This window comes from Geotrypetes seraphini, chromosome 5 (genome assembly GCF_902459505.1).
Source record: "Geotrypetes seraphini chromosome 5, aGeoSer1.1, whole genome shotgun sequence".
Taxonomy (NCBI): Eukaryota; Metazoa; Chordata; class Amphibia; order Gymnophiona; family Dermophiidae; genus Geotrypetes; species Geotrypetes seraphini.
Window position 1 is genome coordinate 6,570,235 of NC_047088.1, and position 24,871 is coordinate 6,595,105.

General features: G+C 42.1%; 1 protein-coding gene across 8 annotated transcripts in view; it reads right to left on the reverse strand.

The window, feature by feature from the left end:
- EDA (ectodysplasin A) overlaps positions 1-24,871 on the reverse strand; it is a 134,879-nt gene that overhangs the window by 12,251 nt on the left and 97,757 nt on the right. For 4 of the 8 annotated variants that reach the window (XM_033944729.1, XM_033944730.1, XM_033944728.1 and 1 more), the window contains exon 8: positions 13,224-14,247. The exons of the other annotated variants lie outside the window; for them this stretch is intronic. In XM_033944729.1, the coding sequence (XP_033800620.1) occupies positions 13,996-14,247 (252 nt within the window). In that variant the 3' untranslated portion in view covers positions 13,224-13,995. Of the gene's footprint in view, positions 1-13,223; positions 14,248-24,871 lie in introns of those variants that run through there. 8 annotated transcript variants of the gene reach the window in all.

A 24,871-nucleotide genomic window follows, 5' to 3' on the forward strand; every position in this document is an offset into this window, starting at 1 on the left:
TCTGATCTGTTCATGATCCCCTTCTTTATCATTCCTAGCATTCTGTTTGCCCTTTTAGCTGCTGCTGCACATTGTATGGACGACTTCATCGACTTGTCGATCAGAACTCCCAAGTCCCTTTCCTGGGAGGTCTCTCCAAGTACCGCCCTAGACATCCTGTATTCGTGCATGCGATTTTTGTTACCGACATACATCACTTTACACTTATCCACGTTGAACCTCATCTGCCATGTCGATGCCCATTCCTCGAGCTTGATTATGTCACGTTGCAGATCTTCGCTATCCCCCTGCGTCTTTACTACTCTGAATAACTTCGTATCATCCGCAAATTTAATCACCTCGCTCGTCGTACCTATGTCCAGATCATTTATAAAGATGTTAAAGAGCACGGGTCCAAGCACTGAGCCCTGCGGCACCCCACTGGTGACGCTCTTCCAGTCCGAGTATTGTCCATTTACCCCCACTCTCTGTTTCCTATGCTCCAGCCAGTTTTTAATCCACGTGAGTATTTCACCCTCAATTCCATGGCTTGCAATTTTCCGAAGTAGTTATTCATGTGGAACCTTGTCGAATGCCTTCTGAAAATCCAGATATACAATGTCGACTGGATCGCACTTGTCTATCTGTCTGTTTGCTCCCTCAAAGAAGTGCAGCAAGTTCGTCAAACACGATCTGCCTTTACTAAAACCGTGCTGACTGGTTCTCATCAGCCCGTGTCCGTCAAGGTGATCAATGATGCTGTCCTTTATCAGTGACTCTACCATTTTTCCCGGTACCGAGGTCAGACTCACCGGTCTGTAGTTCCCCGGATCTCCCCTCGAACCTTTCTTGAAGATCGGTGTAACATTCGCCACCTTCCAGTCTTCCGGAATCTTTCCCGATTTGATCAACAGATTGGCTATTAGTTGAAGCAGTTCAGCTATGGTCCCTTTCAGTTCCTTGATGACCCTCGGATGGATGCCATCCGGTCCCGGGGATTTATCGCTCTTAAGCCTATCAATCTGCCTACATACCTCCTCTAGACTGACCGTCAATCCTGTCAGCTTTCCGTCTTCGTTTCAAGCATATAGCCTGATGGGTTCCGGTATGCTGTGTACATCTTCTTCGGTAACTACAGATGCAAAAAAAATGTGTTCAGTTTGTCAGCGACTGCTTTGTCCTCCTTTAGTGCTCCCTTTATTCCATGGTCATCCAACGGTCCCACCACTTCCTTTGCAGGTCGTTTCCCCTTAATATATCGAAAGAACGGCTTGAAGTTCTTCGCCTCCTTGACTATTTTTTCCTCGTAGTCTCTTTTGGCATAGCACCTTGAATCAATGAAAGGTGTATGAGGGGGGTAAAAAGGTTTAACAGGTGTGACTGACAAAGGCCCTCCTATACTGACACAACCACTCTGTAGAACTTGAAGAACGTATGCAGAGTGGACCAGGTTGCTGCCTTACAAATCTCCCTGGGTGAAATTGCCTGGGCTTCTGCCCATGAAGAAGCTGCACTTCTTGTGGAATGTGCTTTCAAGACCGGTGATTGCTTGCCACAGGCAATATATGATGATTAGACGTCGGTCTACCGCTTATAGCCTGACTGGTGAACACAGATAGTCAGACAGTTGGAACTCATTGGTGACCTCTAGATCAGTGGTTCCCAACCCTGTCCTGGAGGACCACCAGCCAGTCGGGTTTTTGGGATAACCCTAATGAATATGCATGAGAGAGATTTGCATATAATGGAGGTGACAGGCATGCAAATCTGCTCCATGCATATTCATTAGGGCTATCCTGAAAACCTGACTGGCTGGTGGTTCTCCAGGACAGGGTTGGGAACCAGTGCTCTAGATAACATAGGACTCACCTCACAACCAGCTTTCTCAGAGTCTGATTCTTTTTCTCTGACCTTGTGGTCGTGAACGTCAGAAATCTTACTTCTCAATTGACATGAAAAGCCAAAATGACCTTCAGTAAAATGACAAGATCATGCATAGGGAAACTCCTGCATTTGTGACCTTGAGGAAGGACTCCCTGCACCTGAAGCACCGAGACACTTCTCGCTGATGTAATAGCCACGAAGAGAACGGTCTTGACAGTAAGGTCCATCACGGACTCCTCATGAATAGGCTTGCACAGAGCTTAAGGCTATGCAGAACCATGTTAAGGTTGCATGATTGCATGACAGAAATGGCTGCTTTACCAGTGGTTTGAGACTTAGCATCCTTTTTAGGAATCTGGCTATGTCTGAATGAGGCCTGAATATGAGAGGCCCACCATTTGGGAAAGCCAGCACCACCAAGACTGTTGCACTAAATGGATCCACCTTTTCTGTTGTGCATCAGTGCTAAAGTCTCTCATGCCTTAGCGGAAGCAAAAACTGTTGCAGGATTCTTGGCACTTGGGAGAGTAGCAGTGACTACCTCCAAGTATCCTTTATGCTTTAACGCTATTTGCTCAAGAGCCAAGTCATTAAGATCAAAGCAGTCCAGATCTTCTATGGCCACTGGTCCATGGGAAAGAAGATTGGGCTGAACCTGCAGAGACCTTTGTCCCTCTGAAGACACACTAAGTCTGCATACCATGGCCTGCGTGGCAAATCTGGAGCCACGAGGACCACACATCTTGGAATGAGAAGCGCATGCCACAAATGAAGCTGCTGTAGCTGATTTGATTCCTAAAGCCAAAGCTTCCAACTGCCATTTTAGGACCACATGCTCTCTGCGATCAAGCCTTTCCTTTAATACTACATCTCCCTCACTTGGTACCTGAGCCACCAAGGAATCCACCTTAGGCTGAGTGAACATCTGTCGACACTCTAGACCAGGGGTGCCCAACGCGTCGATCGCGATCGACCAGTAGCTCAGGAAGGCAACTCGAGTCGATCGCACTTGTGTTGCTGTCCTGATCTACGGGCCGATCAGCCTTCCTCTCCAGTGTTCTCCCTAGGGCCTTTTAGCTGGGCGGTCCGCCCAGCTGTCATTTGCTGCTGCTGAACATTAAAAAAAACACCCAAAAAACTGGCTTGGAGATTTCAGTCCCTAGCGAACTTATGCTCCGGGCTCTAACGTGTGCGTGCAGGCTTCTCTTCTCTTCCCTCCGAAACCGGAAGTTATGTCCGGGGAGGGGGGGGGAGAAGGGAAGCCTGCACGCACATGTTGAGAGCCCTGAAGCAAGCGTTCGCTACGGGCTAATGCGGGAGACAGGTTAGTAAAGCATTTGTTCTTGTTCCTGCCGGGTCCTGCCTACTTTCTGTTTCCGCAAAGGCAGGACCCGGCAGCATTTCCCCCAATAGGTTGATCACGATCTTGGGCTGATCAGCCTTCCTCTTCCCGACGGCAGAATTGACGTCGGGGAGAGGAATGCTGTTTGGCCGAAGCAGGGAGAGCTTGGGGCCTGTTATTGGTGGCGTTTGGGTCCTGGTCCCCGATGGTAATGGCAGTGGCAGTGGCTTGGGGGAGGGCAGGGAGAAAGAAAGAAAAAGGGCAGGCAGGGAGACAGAAGGAAAGAAGATAAACAGAAAAAAATGAAAAGGAGGCAGAGAGAAAGAAAGGGCAGGGAAGAGGAAGGAAAAGTTGGGGGGAAGGAATGAGGTCTGGAGGAGAAGCAGCATACAGGCTAAAAGAAGGGAAGAAAGATTGTATGCACAGTCAGAAGAAGAAAGTGCAACCAGAGACTCATGAAATCACCAGACAAGGTAGGGAAAATGATTTTATTTTAAATTTAGTGATCAAAATGTGTCTGAATTTATATCTGCTGTCTATATTTTACACTAAGGTCCCCTTTTACTAAACCGCAATAGAGGTTTTTAGCGCAGGGAGCCTATGAGTGTCGAGAGCAGCGCTGGGCAATCAGCGCAGCTCCCTGCGCTAAAAACTGCTATCGTGGTTTAGTAAAAAGGGAGGGGGGGTATATTTGTCTATTTTTGTATGGTTGTTACTGAGGTGATAGTGCTTAGAGTCATCTGCTTTGACCTCTTTGAAAAACCCTGGAATAGGAATGATGATTAACATTTTCTATGCATACAGTGTGCTTTGTGTTTTTTTTTAATTTTATTGTTGGTAGATCATTTTGACTTGGTCATTTTAAAAGTAGCTCGCAAGCCCAAAAAGTGTGGGCACCCCTGCTCTAGACATTGTTTTGGCTACTTTAAAGAGCCCGCAGGAGCATCCCAGTGCTCCATGACTAACACACTCATATCAGGATGCCAGGGAAAAGGTGTGGGCTACACTCTCACTCCTCTTGGAAGTAGCCTGCTAGAAGTCTAAACTCCCATAGGGAGTTGCTAATGATCTCTAATAGTGCCGAAGGTTTGAAGAGCTGATGTACAGTGGGATCTCCCCCTTTTCTAAAGTCCCCACTGCGTTCTGTGTACTCGCTTCTGTATGAGATCCTATATCTCCCAGAAGAGAATACTTGCTCTGTGATAGCAAAGGCATACAGACTGACACCTTGCTATCTGAATCCGTCAGAAAGGTCCACATGATCCTAGTCAGCTTCTGGCAATACTGCTGTGCCCTGGGAGCCCAAATCCCCCCTCCCTCCCGTGTGACCCTTGGCTCACTGCCAGACTCCATATGAGTATCTCAGGTATCCAAATAAGCTCTCCACATCAAATTAATGAATTCAGTCAAAAAAGCATTACTAGGAAGGAGTGAGTCCTCTCTAGGTAACACTGCCTTACATCTCTTGGACTCCAGGACCTTCATGCTCTTGTGCTTAAGTACGCCATTGTTCTGGGGCTCTGGAAGGGATTTTCTCCTGGCAGACAGGCCCAACAGCTCCTCAGCCCTAGAGACCAAAGGGGAGGCTAAGTTGGACACTTCCACCTCTCCTTCACGTTCTGTGTGGCATATGGCACAAGGATGTTCTTCAAGCAACTATCCAGCGCTAATCTGGCATGAATTAGGGGTAAATGAGACTGGATTCCATCTATGCTAGTTTTGAGGCAAAACAAGGTGATTTGAAGGTTCTGGATAATTTTGAAAATAAAATTGGTAAATCCAAAATGGCCACTGTAGCAGCATGTTAGCACAAAAAAGGGCTTCAAAATGAATTATCTAAAAATAATATACCCAGAAAACAGGATTTTAAAGGTGGGGACACTACAGGAAGTGGCAGAAACCCTTAAAAACAGGATTTTCAGACTGCCACCCAATTTTGCTCATAGGCTGTAACAGTCTTACTCATTGTGACATGTGCTCTGAAGATGTTGCAGCCTGCTTCAGCTCTAAGTAGCAACTGGATATGGGAGAAGAAACTCTGCCTCAATCAGCCAGTCCTCAAATGCTGAGCTCTTCAGGCTGCCTGTTGGACCGAGGTCGGACTGATCCTCAATCCCCGCAGAACCATACATACGAAGGGGGGGGGGGGGGGCAGGAGGTGAAATTGCAGCTGCATCCTAAAGAGGGCTGAGGCCACTGCGGATGCCTAACAAGCTGCACTCAAGCCCTTGCAATACAGAAGGCAAGCTAAGGTACTAGGGGTACAGATACCAAGCTCCACAAAGATCTCTGCAGGCTGGCCAAACAGGTCCTTAAGGGGTTAACTTGCCAGCTGCAGATCCAAGTCTGCTTCTTCTCCTTGCAGGCAGACACCTTCCGGCTTGCATGCAGGAGAAATTGAAGGAGAAGCAGAACCTTCTGGTGGCGGTGGAGTTGAAAACCTGGAGTGGATTCCTTCTGCACAGCTCATGAGCATGGGGAGAATATCCTACCGTCCAGAATGACACACCTATTACACTAGAATAACCTTTAGATGCCATTCCCTTTGTGCCTTTTTTTTCACTTGGCTGGGTTTCCCTCTCTGCTGCTTGTCTATGGGTCTCTTTAAGACATGATGAGACATGTAAAAGTATGAGTGGATGGCCCTGCTGTAACTGATTAGTAAATTGATTTCATGGGCCTTGCCTTTACTTGACTGTTTAGTTGCAATCCTAAGTTGTTAGCACAAGGATATACAGTTCATTAAGCATTTTAATAAGTCCTCTTAGCTATTTCTAATTTTAAGATCAAAGAATATGCAAACTTCAAGGACAGCTGTGTTCTTGTCATACAGTAAACCAGTGATTTAAATTTTGATGTACCTATATGTAATATGCAAGAGCTGGAATAATGAAGCAGATTACAATTTACAACCCAACATATGACAAATGTGTTCACCCCGTATGTATAATTTCTGGAGAATAAAGTGGGTAGCACCATGGATTGATTGATTTGGTGCTCTTCCCAGTTTCTTATTTTGTAAGATAAGTTAGATTAACTGGCCTTTCTGGGATCTCTCAGACAGAGAAAGAGATAATGGTTCCTGCGGGATGGGCAGACTTTTGGCCTTTATCTGCCATCATGTTTCTATGACATGTTAGTTTCTGATGATTGGTTTCATCTCTTTGGAAGATGAATCATTCAATAAGCCCTTAGTCATTTTCTGTATTAACCTTAGACATACGAGATCTTCTGGAACAGAGTTAATGGGACAGAATTTTCATCATGTCAGATTCAACATGAATAGATTAACGTTCTCCAGATGTTCATTATGATAAGCAGGAGCTTCTGACTGGTGTAGTGGTGAGGACATTAGTCCCTCCTCATGACTGGTGTAGCATTAACAACAAAGTTTCCAAGAAACTTTTCCCAAAAGATCTCCCCATAATGCTTTTTATATAGGGTGGCCAAAGGGATGAATCTGTCTCGGGAACAGTTTTTTTGCAATCCTAAGGCTGAACGAATCATCTAGGCAGACTACTGTGAGAAATGTAACATGAAATAACTATAATAGAATGACTATACTAATATGTTTTACTAACAGTTGTATGATGTAATAATACATACATACAGTAGGGGGAACTGATATTAATAAGGGAGGGGGGGATGAGGCAATCCTAGAAACACGATGCCTCAGCAGTATAACATAAGGGCTTTGTTACAGTAACAAGTTGAAGGACGCAGCATGTAGCATGAAGAATGAGCATGTGATGAATCGGGTAACTATATATGGGAAATAGAAAATGAGTTGGTGGTCCAAGAAATGAGGGTAATGGGAGAAGTAAACAGAAGTACCAAGAGAGATGTTTGATAGGTTGCTAACTGCCGGTGCCCTAGCCAATGAAGAGGCAGGTAGGAGGGACTAAGAAATATGTGAACTAACTATACAGTATAATTAATAATTGCACTGAGCTCTTTGTGCCTACTTTGCAATTTTTGTATTTGGATGCCCTATCTTGCAAGAAAGAAAGAAATTATTTTCTGTTTTACTACAAGACTTTCTGGAGTATGCGTGTAAGCTGTTTCTTGTTATGCAATCTAGTACTTCTGAGCTGAGGCTTTCTGTTCTGCACTTAATGGGCAAATGGAACGGTTCACCGATCAAGCTCATAGTTTCTCACCAGCCTGCTCCCAAACCATGATTTCAAAGCATTTTCCTCTAGTCCCAATTGCCCTAGGAGCTAGTCTAGCTACTGCAAACTCTGGAGCAGCAATGATATAGCTTGAAATCAAAGTTCCTTGAGCCTCAGTAGTCTTGCTGTGCCACATCTTCCCAAGGTTGAGACACTGTTGAAGAATGTTGTGGTCTGTTTCCTCCCTGAAGTGGAAGAGGCTCTTTCATGCCAGAAGACATTCAATCCAATGTTGAAATCTGTAGGAGCTAGGACTTTGGTGGAAGAAGTCCGAGTTTGTGTTTAGGGTGTTGCTAAGGTGGCAGATGCTGGAGATACAATATCTGCAGAAGTATCAATGGGAACATAAAAGGCTCACTTTCTGGGAGGTAACCACAGCAATTAGGGTTTGATTTAGGATGCCAGCATTATCCTGAATACTATCTAGAATGCTACTGCTTTAATGCAATCTGTTTCCTCTCTAGCATTAGGACAGCCATACTCTATTTAATTCCCAAAAGTCCAGAGAGAACTTCTCCTGAACACTCACATAGACAAATTTGAGAGGCCTGTAATCCAGCCAAGTCTAGAAAAAAAATGTTTACCACAAACTGGAGAATTCTGAGAACTCTCCAGTTTAGGAATTTAAATTTGTGGGTCTTGAATTTTTCAGATGTTCCCATACTTCTTCCTTTGGAATTTAAAATCTAAAAATTTTCCCTAACGGAGAAATTAAAATTGACTAGATCCCCTCTGTGAAAGGGTGTCTCAGCACAAACGCTTTGGAAAAGAGTTTCCCCATTACATTTTTGTGAAATTTAAATATCTTCCTAAGGCATACTACTTCTCTTGGGCCTTTCCTGATCCCCTTCACGTACAGTGGGCCTGTGCTGTGGTCCAGATTTCAAAGCCCTGACCCTGACCCCTGGTTCCTTCTGTGAGACTTTTCATCTCTCCTTTTATATTCACTTTATTAGTTCACTTGCAATGTTCTTGACCTAGTAATTTTCATGATCTAATCCCTCCTCCATTATATTGTAGCTACTGTAAACTGCCTAGATATCTCTATTATAAGTGATATATCCAATAAATTGGAACTTGAAATTGATCTTAAGGATCATTTCAAGACATTCTTGGCCATGTGCTTTGATGTATTTGATCCTGGGGCTACTTTTGTCTGCTTTCCTTGTAAACATTTTTTCTACAAGTCATTAACTACGATTGATTTTATGAAGATATTACCTAGTCCTATTAATGTTAATAGCAAACCCAAAAACCTGTGGAGACTGATGTTCATGATTAGGACTATTTATTCAAGTAGAACAATACTTGTGGACATATGATTTTACTACTTCTTGAATAAATAGTCCTAATCAGGAACATCGGTCTCCAGTTTTTTGGGTTTGCTTTAGAACTTTGCTTCAACTGTGGAATTTACAGGTCAACTTTTTTGGTTGACCTATTAATGTTAATGTCTACTATCATGTTTGGTTAAAGATACTTTTCAATTATTGCTAATTTATTCTTTCCTTTCCCTACACTATCTTGCTCCAGAGTTTCTCACTTTCTCCTTAATTTGTGGACTATATTCTTGAAGGTGTAGTTTGATTATGGACTTTTGAGTGTACTCTCAATCTCAGGTAATACCAAAGATTTATGAAATTTTCTTTACATGATATATTTGAGCGCAAACAGTAAAGAAAAAGCAGTTAGGGTAAATTGTATTTTTACAGAATGAACAAAAAGAAAAATTTCAGGGGGGGGAAGGGGAGTTTGAGAAGAAAAATGAGGAAAACAATTTAGCAGCAAAAGGTCAAAAACAGATTTGATAGCGAAAATCCATTTTGGCAAAATCATTGTGTGTTAGTGCCTTCACATTAGAGAATGACACAGTGACAAAATTCATCACCATTCCCATCCCCATGGATAACCGCGGGAAACCATCTTCATGTCATTCTTTAAGGAGAGAGGGAAGAATCAGAATATGAATGGCCACAACCACTGACCCTCAAGCTTTGCTTTGAAGAATGCTGGTGCAGAAGAACTGAGGCTGAAATAGACACTAAAAAATGACATGGGATTATTTCCCGCAGTTATCCACGGGGACGGGAATAGTGATAATTTTGTCACCGTGTCATTCTCTACTTCACATGAAGTCCTACTCATGCTAGTAAAAGAAAGTGGTGTGTGTTTTTTTAGTGAGTGTTGTCAAAGATGTCACCCATTGGTGTAATTGATTTGGCTGCTCACCAAAGAACTCTGACCCTGTCTGTTCAAGCCCCCCGTCACACTTCCATGCTTTTTCAATGTCATTTAATATAATTGGTGAACTTTTCTTACAGGAAATGCAGGACAAGGCAACTGTAGCCAAGTTGATGATTGAAGATATATCAGAATGGGGAGACTGAGAAGCAGATGGATAACTCTTTTAAACTGTAGCAAGTGTCCAGTTTACTCCAAATTAGAGGCCAATCAAATTTCAGTTTTGGAAGTGAAACAGGCCCAAAATTTGAATTTGGCCCAAAACGCCAATGCATTTTCAGTTGAAGGTGAAATTCCTTTTCTCTCGCAGGCCCCTCTGTCTCCAATCAAAGACAGGCCCCGCTCCCAATCTTCCTGAACAACATCAGTCACCCAACTAGGCCTACCTTTACAAAACCTTGTGGTCTAGTGGCCTAGTTCAATTCCAGCCTACTGGCTCTGCAATCAAAATAGTTGCTGAAACTGCCATGGGAGATTTTGGAAGTCATTTTGATTGGAGACAGCATAGGCAGGAGTGATCTAAGTTGCTCCAGTCTCAAAATGGCATAAGACTGCCATGGGAAGTTACAGAACCATTCTGACTATGGAGCTGGCCTGGGGGATCACTCTTCTCTCTCTTAGACCATTGGACCACCAGGTTTAGGATGGGAGAGTGTGTGTGTGTGTGGGGGGAAGATAAGAAGTGGTCTACAGGTGGTGTGCCAATTTTATTCAGGGAATCAGGAATGGGTGCATACAGTAATGTTTTGGCTGCAACCAAAATAAACTATTTTAGTTGCTCTCTAAATATTCATGTGAAAAATTTAAACAAATCTTTGGTAAAATGTGCCAAGGTTTTTCACATGCTAGAAAGCAGGTGATAAGTATCCAGTGAAGGCAGAGGGGAAATTGCATTTCTAGCAGAATCAAATTCTGCCCAACCTACTTTGCCAAATTACAGAGGCATGTAGAAAGATAGCTGATTAAACATCCAAAAATACATTAAACTTGCTTAAGTAAAGGAAAAAAAAAGGATGACATGACTGTGTAGCATTATCTGCTCTACCTCTGCACAATACATCTTTTCCGAGTGCACTGCCAAGACCTTCATTCCTACTCTCATCACCTCTCGCCTAGACTACTGCAACCTGCTTCTCACTGGCCTTCTGCTAAACCATCTCTCTCCCCTTCAATCTGTTCAGAACTCTGCTGCACACCTCATATTTTGCCAATGTCACTATGCCCACATTACCCCTCTCCTCAAGTCACTTCATTGGCTTCCTATCTGTTTCCACATACAGTTCAAACTCCTCTTACTGATCTACAATTGTATTTGCTCTGCAGCTCCTCAGTATTTCTCCTCCCCCCCCCACCCCGGGCACTCCACTCATCAGATAAGTCTTTCTTATCTATACCCTTCCCCTCTATGATCAACTCCAGATTCCATCCCTTCTACTTTGCTGCACCATATACCTGGAACAAATTGCCTAACTCAATACATCAGGCTCCTTCTCTGGCACTATTGAAATTCAAACTCCAACCCACCTGCTAAGCACCAATCTCTATCTTATCATTCCCTCTGTAATTCCCCCACCTGAGTAAGGTGTATTGATGTACCTTCTTGTCCAGTTTATCTTGACTAGATTGTAAGCTCTTTTGAGCTTTTCCGTGTTTTGAAGTACAGCACTGCGTCTGGTAGTGCTTTAGAAATGACAAGTGGTAGTCATAGGATCTGAAGCATAAATGTTTGTGTAGGTCTAGTGGGCATTTGAGCACTTCCCCACACCAAGGAAGCTCTTGATTTGTCCAGGCAGGTGTAATTTCTATTGAGTGAAACGTTGGCACCTATGATCTGAAATAACAAAAAAGCTCAGACTCTGTGGGGGAAATTTATAAGAGGTACCTAACTTAATTAGCAAATTGGCTTCAATTATGAGCTTTAGCAAGTTCATGACTGAAAAAAATAAAAATTAATTGGGAGCTGGACACCTGCCATCTTAGGTGCTATTCTATAAAAGATAAGGAATCTATCACATGACGCCCAGTGGCACCTAACACCAAAGTAGACTTGTTTAGGGGAGGAGAAAGACTTAGGTGCCACTAAACGTCATTCCCAACCCTGTCCTGGAGGACCACCAGCCAGTTGGGTTTTAGGGATAACCCTAATGAATATGTATGAGAGAGATTTGCATGTAATGAAGGTAACAGGCATGCAAATCTGCTCTATGCATATTCATTAGGGCTATCCTGAAAACCTAATCTAATCTAAACCTTAAGTTTATATACCGCATCATCTCCATGAGAATGGAGCTCGACACGGTTTACAAGAACTTAAAATAGTGGGTAGAGAAGAAGAAAAAGGATTACATGAACTTATGTGAAGAAAGGGGGGAAGGATAGAGCTACAATTTGCTGAAAAGCCAGGTTTTCAGTTGTTTGCGGAATAACTGAAGGGAGCTCAGGTTCCGCAGCGGGGTGGTGAGGTCTGGTGAGGTCTGACTGGCTGGTGGTCTTCCAGGACAGGGTTGGGAACCACTGCTCTAAAGGACTTGGGCACCTCTAATATAGGCTAAGCGCGATTCTGTAATGGGCACTTAACTTTAGGCGCCTATGTTTTTTTGGTGCCCATTATGGAATGTCTTGCTTAGCTTTAGAAATGAGCAAGAACAAAAAGGAATGTAAAATACTTTCATTTACAACAATGGTACGCTTACTTACAGCCACCTTATGGGGCTTCCCAAGGATGAAAATTCCCCCTTCATAGTGCCATTCCTCCATTAAGATCCACATTTTATTTTATATTAACTGTCACAGGCCATCATTTGCCAAAGAAAATGTCCTTTGCTGTTTCATACACTGGGTACACCTTCTCTTTCAGATGCAATTATAAAGGAAGACATTTTCAACATGTCCGTCTTAATTCTGTTCTTTCTTTCCTGCTCTCTGTCTTGCGTTACATGAATTCTTTTATTTCTATTCCAATGAGGAATAAAAATGCCCTTTTATTCTTCCCAAACTCCTGGAGTGAAGTAGAGGCAACAGCAGTACCAGGAATTAAATCCTTCTTCCGTGTGACCCTGGTCTCCACTGCTCAAGCTACAAATTTAGGACCTTTTTCTTAAGCATTTTTCTCACAATCTAATAAAAGAGGCCCATCAGATTGTGAACTCTCTTAGGAAGATCCTACCTCCCATATCTGACTTGTGCTTCCCTTTTGGCACAGTTTTAGAAACAGAAACAACCTAAAATCTAGATCCTTCCCTCACTTCCATACTTGTGCTTCTACGCATGGTATTGTGTTGGGGTGGATGGACTGCTGCGGAGGATCTCCAAGGCCTAGCTAAACATGAAGGGTTGTTGTCCCCTCAAAAGACCAAGCAATATTGCCTCAGAAATTAAAATAAATGACAAAAATCTCTTACCTACCTTGCTTTTAATCACCAGATTGCAAGGGCCAGGTAATGTGGATTTTACTGTACTTTCTCCATGCACCCACCACATATCGTCACTGCTTGCTCTAATTTTATGTTTAGAAGAATCCCTGTACAGTCCCATGTCTAAGGAACTTACATATGAGATCTTGGCTCTGGGCTGACAGTCATAGCTTGGTTGCTTAGAGGTTCTCAAAACTTATTGTTGGTGTCATCAAAACATGGTCACCAACCCTTATCGGTGGTCACATTAACAGTTTTCTTCTCATAAATTACAGTTTGACTTCTTAACCTTTGGAGGTTGTAAAAAGAAATCGACTGGGAGTCACAAATGGGAAATACTGGCCTACTCCAACACTCTGCATTTAAGCAGAAAGTCATTCAAACAGCACTAGCTTTTAAGGATAAAGCTCCACTATATCTTTCTGATCAAACATGTAGCTGCTAATTCATCCTGATGTATGTATACCTTCCCCTTTTATCCAGGGCAGATATCAGCTAAGAGATCTTGGGTTGAGAACCAACCCCAGGATTCTCCTAATCGAATACAATATAATTAAAGAGAGTTTTTGCTTATTTCTGCCTTTCCCTAGGCAATATTATACTAGTGCAATATATATTCCACTGAACAGCTATCACAAGTCTTTGGTAAGGCACCAGAGTGCAAGTGAACATCACTGCAGTAAGGCACAAAACATACACAAGACCAAAAAACGATCCTTTCCTCCCCAGACTGAGTGCTTCCGGACCTTCTCTACCTTGCCACATTCACTTATGAAGGTCTCTACAAAGTTTAGGACTCCTTTCTTACGGTAAATGTCCAATCCACAGAAGATACTGCAGAACTTTTCAGAGAAGGATCCGTGTTCTATGGTTAGATGATAAAAACCCTCCAATATGGTGCATAGGAATGGCAGCACTGGGTGGTCTGGGGGAGTTCACCTTTTTCTCCTATCTCCTTCTGTTATTAGGACCCTGGTGCCTCACCCAGTCTTATGGCCCCAAAGAATGTTGTATGTTTGCTCATGTTGATGGAGATGTCGGCGTGGACCATCTTCACCGCAATTTTCTGTTTAGCTCGCAATAGACAGACACCAGCTGTGTAACAAGTATTGAAGTTTGTCTTGCCAGTCTCTATGCTGCGGGTACACTGTAGAAAGGGTTTCTCATCTACGACCACCTCATAGCTTGCAAAATCTGTGAAGTTGATGTAGTACACCTGGCAAGAGAGAGGGAATGTTAGGAACCTGTAGCAGTTTTGGGAGACAGGAGTAAGAGCACACTACCTGCCTCACACCCACCAACCCTTCCTGCACAGATCCAGGAAATTGACCGCTATTGTTCATGGTGCTTCAACTGGCTCTTTTGGCTCGGTAAGAAACTCTCATCATTGTACTTTTACCGAATTGATTATTCCTCTATAGATAGCTGGGATTTGTTTTCTCCTATTTCCTTCTATGGTTCCCACACTCTCTTATTTGGACAACTGCACAGGATTGTGTCACGCTCATTTGAAAGCTCTCTCTCTCTCTCTCCCACACTTCCCTCATTTTCACGGATTCTGATCACTGCTTTCATGAGTCAAATGCCCTTCGGCATACTGCTTCTCCTTGCCCCACTTTCCCCTGCATACACAAGCAGTTGTACTCAAATCTGTGTCCATATTTTTAACTAGAGTAGAAGGCAACATTCAGCCCAGAGAATTTACTAAACCAAACTACATCTTAAGTTTGTATACCACATCATCTCCATAAAGATAGAGCTCGGCACAGTTTACAGGTAAATTCAATAAATGAGGGAAGGACATAATAAGAAATTTGAGGTTAAGAAGAGGATAGCTAGCTTTACATTTTAAATAGATAGCTTTACGTTTTGGAGAAAAGCCAGGTTTTCAGATGCTTTCGGAATAATTGGAATGAGCCTAGGTTCCGCAGCGGGGCAGGGAGGTTATTCCAAAGCTCAGTGAATTTGAAGAAAAGGGATTTCCCTAATTTACCTGCATACATGATGCCTTTTAACAAGGGGAAAGATAGTTTGAGTATCCGGGTGGATCTGGTAGTGTCAGGTCTCGAAGTATTCCAGGATAGTGGGATTAGGGGAGGAAGAATGCCATGTAGGATCTTGAAAATTAGGCAGGTACATTTAAAGTGAATCCTAGAAATCACCGGAAGCCAGTGAAGTTTTGACAGAAGCGGGTAAACATGGTCAAATTTGCTTTTTACGAAGATCAATCTAGCCATTTACCCATATTGTATCCACTGTTATCTTTTCAGAAGCTCCGGAGAAAAGCAAATAGAATCCCGATTAACTGGTACTCAAGCAACCGGCAAAATAAAAGTGCTCTCCCGCCAACCCCTGAAGCAGCAGCGGCAGCCAGTCAGTAGAGGCAGCGTTAAAAACAGGCTGCTCACGGCCAACCCCGGTAGGGCCTTTCCTCCGACGCGTCACTGCTGATGCGGCAGAGGAAAAGCCTCGCCGGAGCTGGTCACAAGCAGCCTGCTTACAGCGCTGCCTCTGCTGACTGGCTACTGCTTCAGTAAGTGAGGGAAGGGGTCCAGGAGGCCAGACCTGTATTGAAGGAGGGTATGCAGGTGGAGGAGGGGAAGGATCCAGCAGGTCCATCAGGGTGCAGGGGGAGGGGAGATGGCTGGATGTTGGACCCATAAGTGGGGGGAGAAGGGCGGAGAGAAAGTGGGAGAAAGGGAGGGGGGAGAAAGTGACCCAGAGCAAAGGGAGGAACAGATGCTGGACCTACAAGTGGGGGTGGAGGGATGACAGAAAGAGGAGGAAGAGTGAGGTGGTAAGGGAGACAAAACTATTTTTAGAATAACTCAAGCTACCAGAGACTAGTTATCCAGCATCCACCAATCCCTCATGAGAGCTGGATAATTGAGAGTTTACTGTACTGTATTTTACACATTGCTTTTTCATTTGCAAAGCAGTACTATATTTGATTCATTCCAGATTTAAATCCTGGATATACCATCTTGAAAATCTCACTCTTTGGGGTGGTTAATCCTTGGCATCTCTGCCTCTGGCCTTCTCAACATATGTTACTCCTTTGCAAAAGATCAGCAAGAACTGGTAATGCATTACCAGTTCTTGCTGATCTTTTGCAAATGAAAAAGCAATGTGTAAAATACAGTACAGTAAACTCTCAGTTATCCAGCTCTCATGAGGGATTGGTGGATGCTGGATAACTAGTCTCTGGTAGCTGCCAGTATACCCAGGGTTTAAATCTGGAATGAATCAAATATAGTACTGCTTTGCAAATGAAAAAGCAATGTGTAAAATACAGTACAGTAAACTCTCAGTTATCCAGTTCTCATGAGGGACTGGTTGATGCTGGATAACTAGTCTCTGGTAGCTGCCAGTTCTCTCCCTCAATCTCCTGACTTGATCCCATCTGCTTTTACATTAAATTCAAGATTCTATACCCCTCTTATATCATAGAAATGATAAGTAGTAGTAGTAGTAGTAGTAGATTTTAGCCAGAGGTAGAGTGCCCTACTGGAGGAATCAGTAAATACCCCTCCATAGGGCCATTTATATAAATGGTACATCCCCTCTAAATCTGTCCTTTAAAAGGTACAATGGTTTACAGGCCTTCAGTATAGAAACAACAATCAGCGAATGATCTCCTGTGCTTTAAGAGGGAGGCCTGGATGGGACTTACTGCTGTTGGAGTCAGCCTTGAGGCAGGACTTGCAGCAATGATGAAGCCTTAATCAATCAGTCGTCTAAGTAGGGAAATACATGAAACCCACAAGTGAGAAGGGTTGCCACAACTACTACTAGGCATTTCATGAAGACACAAGGAGCAGAGGCTAGTTCGAAGGGCAAGATCTTGTATTGAAAATAACGAGGACCTGTACAGTAGTGGAGATACTTCCTCTGAGAAGAAGGATGGATATGTGAGTGTAGGCTTTTCTGATATCTAGAGAGCAAAACCAATCTTTTTCCAGTAGGGGCAGAAGGGTTACCAGAGAAACTATGCAAAACTTCTTCAGCAAAATCTTGTTTAGGCCTCAGAAGTCTAGAGTAGGTTGAAGGCCTCCAGTCTTTTTTTGGTATTAGGGAATACCTCTAGCTCCTCTGGTTCTATTGCATTTAGCTGGAGAAGGGCCAAGAGGGAGTTGAAAAGAGACACTTTTTGTAGGTGGTTTGGAGACTGATGAAATGCAGGACAAAGCCCCGAGTGATGACTTGAAGAACCCACTGATCTGTTGTAACTAGAGCCCAACATTGGTAAAAACAGCTAAATCTGCTTCCGATGGGGAGAATAGGAGGTAGAGTCAGCAGAGTATTGGCAATGCTCTCTAGAAAGGAGTCTAAAGGATGACTGCTGTTTAAACTGAGAATGAAGTTGAGATGTCCAAGTTTATTTAGTATTTGACATTTCTATGTCTTTTATTGCTTTGCATGGGGTTGCTGACCAGCAAACCTAAAGGATGATGAAGATGGCTGATTGTAATGACATTTCATGTTGTAGTAGTATGAACATCTAGATGGAGCAGGGCATCTTCTAGAAGTAGTAGTCTGAGAGGTTTGCGGCTTAGACAAAGTTGCCATGGTGTGTGCGTTTAATTTTATCAGCCATTTCTTCAATCTTTTCTCCAAACAGATCGCCAATCTTGCAAGTCACATATGAAAAGCACTCTTGGACTGAGGTTTCCAGATCAGAGACCCTGAGCCAAGATAAATGGTGCATACTAATTGCAATTGCATATGTTCTAGAAGATATATTGAATATATCATACACCTCTTGCTAGGAGCTCTGGAGTCTCAATGCGTGGATGAGGCAATGGTGAAGAGAAGAGGGTTTTAGACTTGTTAGGAACTGGGCAACAAACTGGGGAAGGGGTAGCCTATTCTACAAATATGGGCTCCATCTTAACCAGGGATGAACCAGGCTGCTGGCATTAACATTTAAAAAGGAGATAGAGTAGTTTTTAAACTAGAAACTGGGTGAAGGCTGACAGTCGCTCAAAAGATCATGGTTTGGGACAAGGTAACTTTAAAAGATATCATCATAATAGGGAAGTTTCAAGTTCAAGTTTTATTATAATTTGATGAATCGCTTATTCGAAATAGGGAAGACAAGAGTATCCCAATAGTGAGATTGTAATACAGGCAACACAGTAGACAAGGTTTCTTTAAATACAGAGCATGCTGATTTTAAAGATTGCAAACTATCCATGCCAACTGCTGAGCAAATTGTAAATAGATATGACAAACATTGTTTGAAATGATTGTTTGCAAATGCCAGAAGCCTAAGAAACAAGATGGGAGAGTTAGAATATATTGCACTAAATGAAAAGACAGATATAACAGGCATCTCTGAGACCTGGTGTAAGGAAGATAACCCATGGGACACTGTCATAAAGGGGTACAAACCATATCGCAGTGATAGGGTGGATCAAATCGGTGGAGATGTAGCGTTATATGTTAAGGAAGGCCTTGAATTGAACGGACTGAAAATACTACAGGAGCAGAAACACACCTTGGAATCCCTATGGATAGAAATTCTATGTGTAAATGGGAAAATGATAGTGATAGGAGTGTACTACCGTCTGCCTGACCAGGATGAACGGACAGATGGTGAAATGCTATTAGAAGTTAGGGAAGATAAACTGGGTAACACAATAATAATGGGTGATTTCAACTATCCAAATATTGAGTGGGTACATTTAACAGCAGGGTGTGCTAGGGAGCTAAAATTAATAATTAGTAATTTTTCTTTAAAATCCAGCATAGTACCGGAATACTGGATTTAAAACAAACCAAAGAAAATATTTCTTCACACAATGTGTAATTAAACTCTGGAAAGCATTGCTGGAAAATGTGGTGAAATCAGTTAGTTTAGCAGGGTTTTAAAAAGGTTTGGATAACTTCCTAAAAGAAAAATCCATGGGCAATTATTGAGATTGCTTGAGAAAATCCACTGCTTATTCTTAGGATAAGCAGCATAAAATCTGTTTTACTATGTGGGATCTAGGTAGGTAGTTGGGTTGGTCACTGATGGGATACTAGGCTTGATGGACCTTCAGTCTGTCCCAGTATGGCAATTCTTATGTTCTTATAATGCGAGGTTCAATTGAGCTTCGTTTTTGTACGATTATAGTTTGACATACGTGTTTCTATCAAAGTTATCTACGCTGTTTACAATCAGGTACTCAAGCATTTTCCCTATCTATGTTGGTGGGCTCACAATCTATCTAATCTAATCTACGTGGGGCAAAGGAGGATTGAGTGACTTGCCCAGGGGCACAAGGAGCAGCACGGGATTTGAACCCACCACCTCAGGGTGCTACACCACTCCTTGGTCTTTTTGTCCTTGTGATCTGCTGTGGTTCCTCTACCATAGGACTTCTGCAGATCCCAACCTCTTGTCCATGCTATCTTTTATTTTTAGCTGATATAATATCAAAGGTGATGAGGCTGTGAAATGATCATCTTCAAGATTTGGTTATTTCAATCTAGCTTGCTCTTATTAGGACATTTTTATTCTTGCCAAGTTAGAGGAAGCTGGGCAGTTATTCAAAATGTGCTGAAAATGTCTGTTCATCTGTCTTGGGGCAAAATTCCTTGCAGAAAATTTCACTGAATGGGAAGAAACTGGTAAAACACAATGCAATTAAAACTTATATTCTACACGTTACCAATTTAGATCTATTGCGGATCACAAAAGAATCATCTAGACATCTCAAGGATGTATAATAAATACTAATCAATGTAGGATAAACTCAGCTTAAACTAAAAGATTTCCCTAAACAAATACATTCTTTACTTTTTCCAAGAGTCATATAAATCAGTTTATAATTAATTTCAGATGGTAAGGCTTCCAAGTCAAAGTTGCTTGGTATGCACAAGTTTGAACAAACACTCTTTTATATATATTTAATTCCAATTCCTTTCACGTCAAGGAAATGTAATATCAAAATTTTCCCTTGTTGTAATTGCCCAGAGCAGTTTGAAAAAATTAATTATTAGTTGACTGACAGACACAAGAAGCTTATTAAATGGACCACAGAAACATGAGCAGCTCATAAGTGGATCCAATTGGGCTGGGGGGTCTAAACAATAACCCCCTACATAAAAAATAAATAATTGGCCTAAAACCAAGTAGCATAGAAAAATGAATGGAATGGGTTGAAACTTGGCAAGTGAAAAAACAATGTAAAAAGACACAGTTAAAAGATGGGCCATTTGGAACAAGGATTCCAGAGAAATGAGCACCCCAAAATTTAGGCCAGTGCTTTTCTATGGGGAAAGGAGTTCCGGCTCTTATAGCATAAAAGCAAAACAGGTAGAAAAGGCGACAGTTAAAGCCAGGAAGATGCCTGGGTGATTAAGGAATGACCAGTAGGAAAAGGGAAGTGATAATGCCATTGTATAAGTCTCTGGTGAGGCCCCACTTGGAATATTGTCTGTAATTTTGGAGACCCCACCTTCAAAAACATATAAAAAGAGGATGGAGTCGGTCCAGAGGGCTGCTACAAAATTGGTTAATGGTCTTCGTCATAAATCATATGGGAAGAGACTTAGAGAACTTAATATGTATATTCTGGAGAAAGGGGATATGATAGAGACATTTCTATATCCCCGTGGTGTTAATGTACAAGAGTCTTTTTCAAATGAAGGACAACTCTGGAATGAGAGGGCATAGGATGAAGTTAAGAGGTGAGAGGCTCAGGGGTAATGTAAGAAAATACTTCTTTACAAAAAGGGTGGTAGATACGTGGAATAGTCTCCTGGAGACAAAGACTGTGTCTAAATTCAAGATAGCATGGGAAAGGTGTGATCTTCTTAGGGTGAGGAGGAGATAGTGGATGTTGTGGATGGGCAGACTGGATGGGCCATTTAGCATTTATTTGTCGTCATGTTTCTATGTGAAATGTAGTAATCAGAGAACAGGACAAAGCAGTCTAAGGTGAAATTCCCTATTCTTTCAAATGTCCAAAACTGCCCTACTGCCAACTGCCCTACCATCCCAAACTGTTCCCACAGCCCAAAAATGACCCCAATTGTCACACCACCCTGGTAACTGCCCAATCCCTAAAAACTATCCCCCAATGTCACGGTAGGTGATGATTTGATATCTAGCAATCACCAAACGGTGTAGTTCAATATTAAGACACAGGAGAAGAAGCCTTACTCAAGACTGAAGTGGAGGAGAAACCTAATGGTTCATGAAGTGGACTGAGATTTTGGGGAACTGGGTTCAAGTCCCACTGCAGCTGCCTCACTTAACCCTCCATTGCCCCTGCTACAAAAAATTAGATTGTGAGTCCACTAGGGATAGAGAAAGTACTTGTACATTAGGTGGACAACGCTGGAAACATCTAGCATTGATCTAGTAATGATTAGTAGTAGTAGTGAAAGTTGTCAAGATTGGGGCAAAACTGAAAGGAGTTATTTTAAGGTGACAAACCGTTATGTTAGAAAAGTACACAAAAATAAGAGGAAAAGTAGGCTGCTTTGGTTTTCAAATGCAGTACCTGAAAAGGCAAGGGAAATAAAGGTTAGACATTGCAGAAAGATGAAAACAGGTAAAAATATCTAAAAAAGCTATGAGAAGCTGGAAAAGCTGTCAGAAAAGCAAAGATGCAAATGGAATAAAAGATAGCCAATACAGCAAAACTGAGGGATAAGACATTTTTTAAAATATGTAAGTGATAGGATGAAGTGACAGAATGGCATTGTGAGGCTCAAGGGTGAAGAGGATAAATATGTAGAAGCAGATACGGACAAGGCTGAACTGCTTAACAATTGTTTCTGTGCTCATGGATGAAGGGCCAGGAGCAAGACCGCAGAAAACAACTGCAAATTGTTTATTGAACGCTTCTATATCACTACTAATGGCTGGGGAGTCAATTCAGAGCATTTTTTGTAATGCTGTTATAATACATGGTTTAGTATACAGTTTATATGCACTCTTTCCATATCTATCTATCTATATATCTATATCCACATTAAACCATCTATGGTGTTTACCATGTATTATAACAGCATTACAAAAAAATGCTCTGAATATATACACACACACTAGGGAATACTACGTTTTCCCTGTATATACATTCATCATATGTATTTATGCCATAGAATGGATGTGTGGTAGACCAGGACATATTCTCAGAAGACTGTTTGAGAGAAGCCAGTGAAATTAAAAATACACAAAATGATGGGGCCTCATGGGATCACAGGTCTTTTGTCTCATCTTTCAATGCTTCTTTAGAGTTTGGAGTGGTCTTGGAGGTTTGGAGAAGGGTGGGTGTGATCTCTCTGTGCAAGAGTGAACGTGAGGAGGAGGTTGGCAATTACAGGCCTGTTACTTTGACCTCAGTGGTAAGTAAACTAATAGAAAGGCTTCTTAAGCAGAGGATTGTGAGGTTTCTAGAATTGAATGGACTCCAGGATCTGAGGCAGAATGGCTTTACTAGAGGCAGGTCTCGTCAGACAGATCCGATTGATTTCTTTGACTAGGTGACCAAACAGTCGGATATGGGAGGGGCACTAGATGTGGTGTACTTGGATATTAGCAAAGCCTTAATATAGCTTTAACTGGCAATTAATACATCGCCAAATGGCCTCAAGGGCTTCACTGCAGTTTACATTACAACAAATATAAAAATACGTAACAGCAAGTATTGTACAAAATATAGCTGCAAATGTCATACAAAGCTAGTGTTCAGACTGGCTGCCAAAAACCAGAAGAAACTATGGATTTAAGTGTCTTCTTAAATTCAGATAATAAAGTAGGAAAGTTCCTTAAATGTAGGGGAAGATCATTCCAGAATTTAAGTCTTAGGCAGCAGAATACTGATAGCTGTGAAGAAGCAAGATGGATTTCTGATAAAGGTGATTAGTGAAAGAAGATTCCACACAGGTAAACTAAGTGTTCTCAGTAAGGGCCCTAAAGTGACGGACTGGGGTAAAAATCTGTTAAGGGGATGGAGACAAAGGGTAATGGTAAATGGAGTTTGCTTTGAGAATAAGGATGTTGGGATCTGTGCTTGGGCCTGCTCTTTTTAACATCTTTGCACATGATAAGGTTTGTCTTTTGGTGGATAATACAATAGGGTAGACCCTTGGAGGGAATGGATGGCATGAGAAGGAATCTAGCAAAGCTTGAAGAATGGTCCAGCGTCACGCATTGGACTGCAAAAATCCAAGGGAACGGTATAGTATAGGGGGTAAAGTACTTGTGTATGAAAGAAGACCGGGACTTGGGGGTGAACGTATCTGATGATCTTAAAAGTGGCAAAACAGATCCAAAAGGCAATGGCCAAGCCAGTAGGATGCTTGGGTGCACAGGGAGAGGAATGAGCAGTAGGAAAAAAAGGAGGCAATAGTGCCATCGTCTAAGTCTCAGGTGAGGCCCCATTTAGAATACTGTAAGCATTTCTGGAGAGTGCACTTTCAAAAAAGATATACATTCAAATCCAGGCCGAAAATCCGCTTTTTGGAAGCTGTCTTTAAGTTCCAACTCAACTTGTTAAACACCCTTATTTGTTTCTCACTCCCTATACGGTCCCCTCCCTTACTCATGCCCTCTGTACTGCCTACCTGAGCAGCGTGTATAGATTCTGTTTGTCATAATTAGATTGTAAGCTCTTTTGAGCAGGGACTGGGACTGTGTCTTGCGCGTTTAATGTACAGTGCTGTGTGCGTCTGGTAGCACTATAGAAATGATAGTAGAAACAGTAGTAGAACGTCTAGAGGGCCGTTACAAAATTGGTTCGTGGTCTCTGTCAAAGCATATGGGGTCAGTATGGAAGAAAGGCAGAAGAAGGGGGGGATATATATGACTGAGACTTTTAAATCTCTCTGTGGCATTCATGGACAGGAGATGAGCCTTTTTCAAATGAAATAAAGCTCTGGAATGAGAGGGCGTAGGATGCAGTAAAGAAAGGCTGGTGGATGCATAGAATAGTCTTCAAAGAATAGCGTTTCAGTAATGATTGCAATACTGTGGGGCTCCTGGGGGGTTTAAATAAAGAAGTTGAATGGATGTCAATTTGAAAATCTGGGATCCAATGAGTTAGCAATAGGTCATCCTTTTTAGCAGTGTTTTTGTCCATTAGACTAAGAATTTGGGCTGGATAAATGATATGATGAATATTTGCAAGTATGAAAAATTTCAAATAAGAATATTGTCTAATTTGATGTTAAGAACATATTATTATGTGTATTTAATAGCTTGAATTACTGCAGACTTGTGAGTGTGGCACAGAGAGTGTCTCCATTTCAATTCCTAAACATAGAACATTCCTTGGCTTCCCCCATGTCTGTCTCAACAGCAGACTAAGGGACTTTTCCTCCAGGAGCATGTCCAAACCTTTTTTAAAACCAGCTACGCTATTCGCTCTTACCACAACCTCTGGCAATGCATTTCAGGCACTCTTTTTGTCCGTTTGGCTTAGTACATCTTCCAGGTTCACTGAGATTTCTTTCCGTTCTTCCGCATCATCACCCTTGAAAATGATCTCTTACATCTTCTTATGTAAAGACCGAAGTAAGGAATTCATTCAGTCTCTCCGCTTTGGCTTTATCCTCCCCTGAGCATCCTTGATCATCCCACAAATTCCCTCACAGGTTTTCTGCTTCTGATGTACCGAAAAAATTGTTACTACCAGTTTTGCCTCTTTAGCAAGTTTCTCTTCATATTCTTTTTAAGTTTTCTTTATCAATGCTTTGCATCTAACTTGACGGTGCTTATGTCTCTTCTTATTTTCTTCATTTTGATTTTTTTTCCATTCTTTAATGGATATTTTTTTGGCTCTAATAGCTTCTTTTACTTCACCTTTTAGCAATACCTGCTCTCATTTCCTCTTTTATCC